The sequence below is a fragment of the Salmo salar genome, chromosome ssa03 (genome assembly GCF_905237065.1).
Source record: "Salmo salar chromosome ssa03, Ssal_v3.1, whole genome shotgun sequence".
Taxonomy (NCBI): Eukaryota; Metazoa; Chordata; class Actinopteri; order Salmoniformes; family Salmonidae; genus Salmo; species Salmo salar.
Genome location: NC_059444.1, coordinates 24,881,619 through 24,893,134, shown reverse-complemented (window position 1 = coordinate 24,893,134; position 11,516 = coordinate 24,881,619). Strand labels below are relative to the sequence as shown.

The 11,516-nt window shown below is 40.7% G+C and overlaps 1 protein-coding gene across 1 annotated transcript; it reads left to right on the top strand.

Annotated features, from left to right (window-relative positions):
- Positions 1–8,662: 8,662 nt before the first annotated feature.
- Positions 8,663–11,159, top strand: LOC100217346 (Kruppel-like factor 4). Its single transcript, NM_001142713.1, is given in 3 exon segments — positions 8,663–8,861; positions 9,035–10,061; positions 10,191–11,159. Coding segments are annotated over 3 exon segments (1,290 nt in total). The 5' UTR covers positions 8,663–8,774; the 3' UTR covers positions 10,367–11,159.
- The last annotated feature ends 357 nt before the right edge of the window (positions 11,160–11,516 follow it).

The window sequence follows — 11,516 nt, the reverse complement described above, 5'->3', positions numbered from 1 at the left end:
CACCCTGTCTGGTTGCCAGGCAACAGGGTTAGGCGGGAGATCTATTTATTACCCGCACCTGCATCTCATCAACCTTCTGCACACCTGGTCCTGATCTTCACCTCTTCTTAAACCCTGAGCTGACATCCATTCCCTGCCGGATCGTTAGCAACGAACAGTATGTTGTGCCAGCGTATCAGCCTCATGTTTCCTGAGAATTTTGTTTTGTGCTTGTTACTGGTTACTCACTCCCGTTTGCTCTGTCTATAGTCATTCTCCCGGAACATTCAACTCCCTTGCCTGGCCGTCGGTGGATACAGTGACTTCATTGGATCAACCCATTTACTCTCATCAACTCACCTCCGCTGCCACTCCGTCTCCTGGATCACTCAAATTATACATCAAGACTACCAATAAATACTCACCTTCATTTTACTCACTTTGTCCTGGTCTGCTTCTGGGTTCTGTCTTAGAGAATCGTGACATCACTATTATTCTACAATGTAGAAAATAGTGAAAAATAAAGAAAAACCCTTGAATGAGTAGGTGTGTCCAAACTTTTGACTGGTACTGTATTTACTTTTTTATAAAAATAATTTCCCTTATTTAAAAATAAATAAAAAATTCAATCACAAGTGGGGCACCGCCCTTAACACCCTAATGGTGGGCCACTGCTGTCCAAAATGTACTCTATTCATGGGATGACCCAGCTACTGTATCTCAAGGATAATTATATTTTAGAACTATCCATGACAATAACACAAAATGGAACATTGTTGTTGTGCTGTGAGTTTTGTAAGGAAAGTGCCAAGTCTGCAGACAGACAAAAAGCTAGTTGTTTAGATCCAGGTGTTATCTTTAGCGTCATGAGTGTTTTTTTTCCTGATGTATTTCAGTTTTCCAACTGAAATCAGTGCAGTATTTTCATGGAGTCAAGAGGCCTAAGCAGAAAAATAAAGTGGCTGAAGTTTCAAAAGCCAGATAGAGCATTGCATTTTAGCAGAGACTCCAGTTAGTGACACAATCTTTCTTTTGCGTGACTAAATTATTTCTGCAGCAGTAGAATATGAAAAGCTGTAGAACCGATAGGAGAGCAAATAATGTTTTTTCCAGGTATTTCCCCCATTGTTAGTAAGTGGGAGGGCGAGGAAGCCTGAAACAGGTCCTCTTGGGCTGTCTTTTTGACCCCAGACAGATGCAGACACACAGAGAGACGGTTTTGTGTCCCCAGACAACGGTTCATACAGAGCCGGCAAGGGCAATTACATCCCAGGACAAAGGACCCAAGAGGGGGATGAGTGACTGAGAACAGGACCCTGGCTGGGTCAGGGGCCACCAGGAGCCAGTGAAAGCAGCAGAATGTAAAACTCTGTGGAAAGATATGGACATCCCTGCAAAACCACTGTGCAAAGAGACAGTGAAGGCCAAGTCAGCTTCAGAATCATTATAGTGCCATACACCTTCACTCAACCTTCCCTGATTTTATTAAGTGTGAACTAGAAGTTCGTTAGCACTCAATGCTACAAAAACACTTTATACATGCTGGGTACTATACTGAACAAAAATATAAACGCAACATGTAAAGTGTTGGTCCCATGTTTCATGATCTGAAAAACAAAATCCCAGAAATGTTCAATACGCACAAAAAGCTTATTTCTCTCAAATTGTGTACACAAATTTGTTTACATTCCTGTTAGTGAGCATTTCTCATATGCCAAGATAATCCATCTACCTGACAGGTGTGGCATATCAAGAAACTGATTAAACAGCATGATCATTACACAGGTGCACCTTGTGCTGGGGACAATAAAAGGCCATTCTAAAATGTGCAGTTTTGTCACACAAGACGATGCCACAGATTTCTCAAGTTTAGAGGGAGCGTGCAATTGACATGCTGACTCCAGGAATGTCCACCAAAGCTGTTGCCAGAGAATTGAATGTTAATTTCTCTACCATAAACTGCCTCCAACGACGTTTTAGAGAATTTGGCAGTACGTCCAACCGGTCTCACAATCGCAGACCACGTGTAACCACGACAGCCCAGGACCTCCACATCCGGTTTCTTCACCTGTGGGATTATCTGAGGGGGTTGCTGAGGAGTATTTCTGTCTGTAATAAAGCCATTTTGATTGGCTGGGCTTGGCTCCCCAGTGGGTGGGCCTGGCTACCAAGTGGGTGGGCCCAAGCCCTCCAAGGCCCACCCATGGCTGCACCCCTGCCCAGTCATATGAAATCCATAGATTAGGGCCTAATGAATTTATTTCAATTGACAGATTTCCTTATATGAACTGTAACTCAGTAAAATCTTTGAAATTATTGCATGTTGCGTTTATATTTTTGTTCAGTATAGATAGTTAGGGGTTTGGTAAACTAAAATATTAAATGTACTAACTAGATGTTCACAGAAAGCCAGCAGGTTCCAGCACAGTCCAGACAGACTATTTAACAAAGCAGGCGTGTGCGCTCAGGAAGAGCTGAATTACTGATTACCAAGCCAGCCAACCGGCCATTTCCCAGCCAGTGTTATTGCTTTTCTTTTCCCATGATTATTCCAAGATTCTGTATTTGTTCCTACTTCCTCTCTCCTTGACCAATGGCCTCACCTCCTTTGATATATCAGAAAAGGTAGCGCTTCTGTGTGGCTTTTTCATGTCATGCAAAGCAGAGTATTTATATTAGATAGCGTGGGTTTTCCCTCTGCTTCTGTGATGGAGGATAATTACTAGTGACTGGAGTCACCAGATTAGATTGTAATTGATTTGTCAAAGTGCCTGAGTGAAACTACAGGAAGACAAACAGAACAGTGGGAAAGACAAACAGAACAGTGGGAAAAGAGGGGGAAGAAGAAGAAATACAGACTACAGCATGTCCCAACCACTTCCAGGTTATTATTATCATGCATCAAAGAGAGAGAAAGATGTAGGATGGTCGAATGACCAACCCAACACACCATGATGAAAGGACCAACAACATTTTAAATATGTTCAAATTAAAATATCTTTAAAATGGTTTCCGAAGCGAAACAGGACAACAATCAGTAAAAATCTCTAATTGTGTGCTCTGTCCTGAGACTGTTGTGGTACGGGGTATCTAGGCAGGCTGCTCTGCTTTGTCCACACACACAAACACACACACAATAACACACGAACACACACTAGTAACCTGTGTCTGTTTCTCTCATTCTAGCAGACAGGTCTGTTGGCTCCTGGTTGGGACATTTAACCAGTCATGTGGTGATTGAGATCTCGTCTCAAGTCTTTTCTCATCTGGCCTTTGTTATTGTCAAGTCTCCTTCAGGAGACAGAGAAGAGAAGCCTTCTTGTCACAACTTCCGCCGAAGTCGGTCCCTCTCCTTGTTCGGGCGGTGTTCGGCGGTCGACGTCACCGACCTTCTGGCCATCACTGATCCATTTTTCATTTTCCTTTGGTTTTGTCTTGTCTTCCTTCACACCTGGTTCCAATCCCATCAATTACATGTTGTGTATTTAACCCTCTGTTTCCCCTCATGTCCTTGTCAGAGATTGTTTTATTGTATGTGTTTGTGCTAGTATGTGTTGGTGTGTGGGTTTTGTACCCACTTTGTTATTTTTGTATATTTTGGTTTTTGGAGTTTGGTCAGCAATTATTAAAGGACTCCGTTTATACCAAGTTTGTTCTCCTGCGCCTGACTTCCCTGCCACCAACATGCACCCATTACACTTCTAGGCTTGTTCAGACAGATAACATCGTCAGCAGGCTAAGAGGAGATTGAACAGGAAAGCGGGCAGTGATGGTGGGCACAAATATTTACTTGGTCACACTAACACACTTTTGTCCAAAGAGACGTGTCTCTCCATGGTCCATGGATGGGGTAGAAAGAGTGATATGGCTGCCATGGATTCTACAGTAACCTTAACTACTGCTGTACTGCCAATCAACATCCATATTGCTGACACAGCGTGATATTTGATCTGATTTTGAACAGACATGGTCCATCTGTCTTAGTTTGTGATGACTGACAGTCATGTGGTAGAGAGGGTGAACCAATTACAGGGCAAAATGTTGAGTGATTCAAAAAGAAAAGGTAGTCATCATCAATCAGAGAAGACGTGGAGTAGATTCTGCAGAATGTATGTGATTAAACCACAAAATATTTGATAACGCCACAATGTGTAATCTTGACAGTTGTCTTTGGGTGTGAAACAGACCTACAGTGCATTCGGAAAGTATTCAGACCCCTTGACTTTTTCCACATGTAGTTACGTTACAGCCTTATTCTAAAATGGATTTTAAAAATCTTCACAAAATACCCCATAATGCCAAACCAAAAACAGGTTTTTAGAAATGTTTGCAAATTTATAAAAAATAAAAACTGAAATATAACATTTACATTAGCATTCAGACCCTTTACTCAATACTTTGTTGAAGGGCCTTTGGCACTGATTACAGCCTTGAGTCTTCTTGGGTAGGGCGCTACAAGCTTGGCACACCTGTATTTGGGGAGTTTCTTACCATTCTTCTCTGCAGATTCTCTCAAGCTCTGTCAGGTTGGATGGGGAGCGTCACTGCACAGGTATTTTCAGCTCTCTCCAGAGATGTTCGATCGGGTTCAAGTCTGGGCTCTGGCTGGGCCACTCAAGGACATTCAGAGACTTGTCCCAAAGCCACTCCTGCGTTGTCTTGGCTGTGTGCTTAGGATCGTTGTCCTGTTGGAAGGTGAATCTTCGCCCCAGTCTGAGGTCCTGAGCGCTCTGGAGCAGGTTTTCATCAAGGATCTCTCTGTACTTTGCTCCATTCATCTTTCCTTCGATCCTGACTAGTCTCCCAGTCCCTGAAAAACATCCCCCGAGCGTGATGCTGCCACCACCATACTTCACTGTAGGGATGGTGCCAGGTTTCCTCCAGACGTGACGCTTGGCATTCAGGCCAAAGAGTTCAATCTTGGTTTCATCAGACCAGAGAATCGTGTTTCTCATGGTCTGAGAGTCCTTTAGGTGCCTTTTGGCAAACTCCAACCGGGCTGTCATGTGCCTTTTACGGAAGAGTGGCTTCCGTCTGGCCACTCTACCATAAAGGCTTGTTTGGTCGAGTGCTGCAGAGATGGTTGTCCTTCTGGAAAGTTCTCCCATCTACAGAGAGGAACTCTGGAGCTCTGTCAGAGTGACCATTAGGTTCTTGGTCACCTCCCTGACCAAGGCCCTTATCCTCCAATTGCTCAGTTGAGTCTCCAGGAAGTCTTCGTGCTTCCAAACTTCTTCCATTTAAGAATGATGGGGGCCATTGTATTCTTAGGGACCTTCAATGCTGGAAGAAAAAAAATTGTGCCTCGACACAATCCTGTTTCGGAGCTCTACGGACAATTCCTTCAACCTCATGGCTTGGTTTTTGCTCCACATGCACTGTCAACTGTGGGACCTTCTATACTGTAGACAGGTGTGTGCCTTTCCAAATCATGTCCAATCAATTGAATTTACCACAGGTGGTCTCCAATCAAGTTGTAGAAACATCTCTAGGATGATCAATGGAAACAGGATGCACCTGAGCTCAATTTCGAGTCTCATAGCAAAGGGTCTGAATACTTATGCAAATAAGGTATTTCTGATTTTTATTTTTAATAGATTTACAAAAAATTTTAAACTGTTTTTGCTTTGTCATAATGGAGTATTGTGTGTAGATTGATGAGGAAAAACATTTATTTGATCAATTTTAGAATAAGGCTGTAATGTAACAAAATGTGGAAAAAGACAAGGGGTCTAAATACTTTCCCGAATGCACTGTTCCTTGCCATTTGAATTTAATTAATGCTATGATGCCTTTCTTTAAATCCCATTTGTAAAACACATTTGTCAGCAACAGATCCTGCATGATTAAAGAACCTTTTCATATATATTCATTAGTAGAAACATTACATCCATGCAATTTTCCAAATCTGGTCAAAATAAATGCATCATATACAAAGCCCATTGAAACTGTGCTTTGTGGTGTGAATGCAAAAACGCCAGTGTGTGGTGTGAATGCAGCCTAGTCTGCAATTTTTTTTTTACATCTTTGGACATAAACCCATTTGTGTAAACAGCATGTATAATGTACATGTATGACCATGTCATGGGTGTGGACCACTCACTGGCGTTTTTCTAAACTCAATAAAACGTCAACTACCTCAGACTACTGAAAGATCTGGTTGAATGGTTGTTTGTCCATATTTTACAAATGTTTGTATTTAACTTTTAGTTTTTAGAAGCAAAAATGTTTGTCTAGAGTATCTGTTTGTCAACTCCGTCAGTGGCTTGTCAATTCTAGTGGCATAGCGAAACTGCGCTATGCCACTGGGACCACAGCTGTGTGCAAACAAATCATACTTTCCCACAACCTCTGTTATGCCATTTTGCAAGCTAAAATGTATAATCACAATAATACGTCATTGTGAGATATGGTTTAGGTTCTTGAAAAATGACAGTCCATAGAGAACAAGCCGATTTTTGTAATGAGCTGTTTGCGAAATAACAAATGAAGTCCCATCATAGATTTCTTTATGAGTCAAATTAAATCTATCCAAGAAAGTAGGCCATGGCACTTTCTGCCAAACTGAAATCTTCTTAATTGTTTAGAAAACAGGAGGAGACTTACTCTCTTTGAACACGGATAAATACAAAAGGAGAAACGTGACCCTACCAGCCATTCTTATCTTCATTTCTATTTGTCCTAGATGTCTTGGGCTGATATTGTATTTGATAATACAAGTTAGGAATTAGCTTTCTATTTTTGTTCCTTTAAATCTACAAATAAACACTTTAGAATAGGCTGGTAGAAGTTATATCATGAACATCATCAACATTTGGTTTCGTTTTGGTTGATATTGAGCCAAAACACAAAAACGTTTATCTGCTGGACATGAAATTGCCTGGTTGAGTCTGTATGACACCGTAAAAAAGAAAGCACGTGCGAGCGCATGTGTAGTAGGCGCGCAGAAGAGTGAAAGTGAAGGGAAAAAGTCCAGTTTTCCTCAGGAAACTAACTCCATTTCCACTTGGCTCCAGACACAACGGTTACTCCGGAATCTGATTTGCGTAGGACGTTTAAAAATAACGGGGTATAAAGGCATGGTCACACATAGGAGGAATTGGGCAGTCCACTCCGCACATGAGCTCTAGATAGGTTATGAGTCTCTGCTTTAAAGATGATTCACACATATCTCTTACTCATAATGTTTTATTTCAATTAGAAACTCCTTATTGTATGTTTAATGTAGTCTATTTTAAAATATATATAGCGTGAAGGTATGGCACTTAGCTGTTCAACAAAAGTTTCACATATTTTTTATGCAGCTGGTCACATCATGTTGAACATAAAGACACAATTTGTTGAATTTCTCTTTAAACTGTATATTTCCAGGTAACAAAAAAACATTATGCGATTCTTTATTATATTTGTACAAATACCTAACATATTTGTACAATTCAACCTTGTCTTCAGGGTGGCAAGCCTCGCAGCAGATGTTATAACCCCCTGTAATGCTCTATGCGCCAAGCACCTAGATGTGCATAATAATCAAGCCAACGAATGGCCTTGTTTATGTAAAGGTCATTAACACACGTGTACACTAACAGCTTTGTCTACTGTCAAGATTAACACATTGTTTCGATGGCCCTGTTAATGGCACGAGTTCACACATTTCTAATTGTTTCAATGTTAAACAACTAGTGGATCACGTTGAGACAAATGAATGGCATTAGGCCTAGACATATAGATTGTCAAATCGTTGCAAGAAAATAATGTCTGTCACAGAGGGGTGAAACGAAACTCTAGTAACAGCTGGATATTTAACTTTCAAAATAATGCGTTCGGCAGTTGTTCCAGTTAACTCAGTTAGGCCTAGGGTTGCTTCTTTTAAAACACTTGAAATATGTATTTTTGAGTGGTCTAATTTAGAAGACCATACTGTCATATTGAAGTTTAGAAACGTTAGAAACATTATTTCAGATAAATGATATCAGATAAATTCTCTGATTATTGAACTAATTGCATAGCAGGTTCGCACAGGGTGTGTCGCCCCCTTCGGTTATACATGATGGAATCTTATGAGGAGCGGTTGGGATTGTTTTGGCAAGGTCTCAAAAGTACTTGGTTTTGAGTGGGAAAGCAAAGGGAACAATGATTCAAACGAATATCAATAAATATACATGTAGGACACATCTCCTTATAATATATAATATGTTTAGAATCATATTCTACTAGAATTATATTAATACATGGTTAATACATGATTATTATTATTGATTAATCATGTGATTGAAATATGAGTGTAGATTTGCAATTGTTGCAATTGTACAAGTTGTACTTCACAAATCATAATGACAAAATAAACTTGGCTTTGTAAAAATGTAATATCATGACAGCTTTAGCTACAGTAAAACTTACTGAAAAGAATGAGTGTTATATGGCCCATACAACCTTTCTTCTATTTAATTAAGCCCAACATGCTATGGCTTTTACTAAATAATATTTTGATATTTTGTAAGACTTTAAAAATGCATTTCGCTAATTCAGACACTGGCATTTGGTGACAATACAGGACATGTAAAAGAGTAGTTAGCCTACCTCAACACTTCACCCTATTGGTCGACAGGTGAGACACCCCCGCAAAGTCCTCCCAGTCCCGGGCTATAACAAGCTGGCCCTAGTTATCAGGACTTACATCGTTTGACTTGGATCGCAACCCATCGTATCGTTAGATGTTTTGGGGGTAAATCTGACAGTTTCGTTTGGCTTTCTGAATTTGGACAGGAGTAAAAGGTTGAATATAATAACATTTTGCAATGGCTCTCGCTGATGCGATGCTGCAGTCGATTACTACGTTTTCCAGCAGTCCGACTATGGAGGAGAAGCAGTCTGCGATTTTCCATGTAAGTGTAATTTTTTCTAAGTCATTTCTTCAGCTGAAATTTGCTGAACATTGTTATGTAATTTGGACGATATGTATAGCCTATTACACAAATCAAAATGTATAACTGTTTCGGAAAGAGGTTCTTGACTGAAACAATGTTTGAATGCCAATTTCGTTGTATTTACATTATAGGACTGGAAAGTTGATGGTTTCCATACCAGCGCAACAGGTGACGATTTGAAATCCCAGATCGAAGTTGAGTTCAGTATTGTTGAATCACCTGCGGTGACCAGAGATGAAGACGACCTGGGGAAATTCTTGGATTTAGAGTTCATTTTATCCAACACCATTGGATCTGAAAGTGGAACCAATGACAACTTATCTTCTCAGCAGGCTTACTCCTACTCACTGCCCGAGTCCCCGGAAAGCTGCAGCACAGGGCATGACAGTGACGGCTCTCAGTTTACACCCAACGCATACGGCAGCAGCAACTTCAACACAAGTCCCGGACACAGTCTGGTAGCCGAGCTGCTGACCCCCGAGATGAACTATCATAGCGACTCACTGCTAGACTACAGCCTGAAACAGCCTGCCACGGACAGGCCGGAGTATACTGAACTGCGTGCCTTGAACACAGCCACTGCGCCTGCAGTGCACTTTCAACTGACTAACTCTCATCCCATGGGATATAAAATAAAGACAGAAACCACTGAGCAGTCGTGCATGATGGCAGGTGGCTTCATGGGACACACGTATGAACAGAAACACATGCGTTCCATGCACACAGCGTTCGCGCACCATCAACATACTGCTCAGGGGTTTGCATCTCACGACATGCAACAGAGTGTGTCCCGAGACGGGATGGGGCGCAAAGACTGTCACTTGGCAGAGATTAGCTCTCATCACCAGCATTCTCACATGGCACACCCGCAACATTATGCCCCATATCCACCACAGTACGCCCATCACCAAGGTGAGCAACAGTACGGGATGTTTAGAGAGCCCATGAGGGTGCACCACCCGTCCATGCCGGGGCTGATATTGACACCACCATCATCGCCACTTTTGGAGTTCTACGCACCAGAAGACAGCAAACCTAAACGGGGCCGCAGGTCTTGGGCGAGAAAACGCACCGCGACGCACAGCTGTGAATTCCCTGAATGTGGGAAGACTTACACCAAGAGTTCCCACCTAAAGGCTCACATGCGAACACACACAGGTAATTATATTTTTCATTTTATATTTTTTTGTTGATATCTGCTATGATGTAAAAAAAAATGTTAGCCCGTTTTTCTAATGATTTCACCCACAACATGTAGCCTAAACTGTATTTCTTTGTTATCCATAGGCGAGAAACCATACCATTGCAATTGGGAAGGCTGCGGGTGGAAATTCGCGAGGTCTGACGAGCTGACGCGTCATTATAGAAAGCACACCGGTCACAGGCCTTTCCAGTGCCACTTGTGCGAGAGGGCATTCTCGCGCTCCGATCACCTTGCGCTGCACATGAAGAGGCACATGTAAACAGAGAAAGTTGGATCTGACTTTCAACGTTCTATTTTTGTATCATGGCGCATGACATGACATGTAAATGCTTGTACATATTATCATTCTATTCTAAATTATGGTAGTACAGTATTTAATTAAGGAAAAGGAGAGCCTTTCTTGCCTACTCTTCTATTTATGAGTGTTGGTGACTGCTGATGGTTGCTATTTTGGCTTTTGAAATAAAACACTGAACAAGGGCAGGACCCAATATGTCTTTACATACTGTACATGTTAATGTCCATCTATCACTTAGGCCTACTGCATCATTTTCATACTTTCACATCAGGTCAGGGTTTTTCCTTTTTTGTTGCTTATTATAAGAAACACCATTCTTTTTTCTGTGGTTTTCTAAAGTTTTTACAATAAAATGATGTACATTTAAAAACTGATAGTTTTTTTCTATTTAATAGTTTGAAAGCTTATTATGCTTCTCAAAGTGCTCTTAACTAAATCAGGCACTAAGCATTGCTTTTCAATGTTTTATACATTTTGTTTAAATAATTATGCAAAAGTTGTACGGAATATTGTCCGAAAACTGTACTAGATATACTTGAAGTTCTGGGCAAAATATTTGAAAAAGTATACTTGTAAGGGCAATGCATTTTCATTCTTGGACAGCAACACATTTTTTTTTTTACTCTGTAAGAGCAATACCTCTTAATTCGGATACTTTAAACTGCATCAAAGCAAATATAGTTTGGTAAAATCACCAAGACAAAGTGTTAAAAGAGCTCTGTGTTTTATGAAAATAAAATGATATGGAAATAAATCATTGTTTTTCTTTTTCATTTAACATGAATAGTGTTCACATTGCAGTATCCAACAAAGGTCTGGCCCAGAAATAGATCTAGTATGAGTTCTAACATCCTTTTTGTAATAGTAACATGTAACACTTTTATTGAGGCTTCCTAAAACGTGGTGGCCTAAGGAAATACTACAGAACGTGGCCTATACCGTAGATCTAAATATCTATAATTTACACCTTCACAGACAGATTTGCATAGGCATAAAAGTTGTCCCAATGTAGTTGTCCCAGCTCGATTTGGGTATGTCATTTTAGGCGAAAATTGGGAAAAAAAGGGTCAGATCCTTAACACATGAGTGTTGTTTTCTATTTTTCTCACAT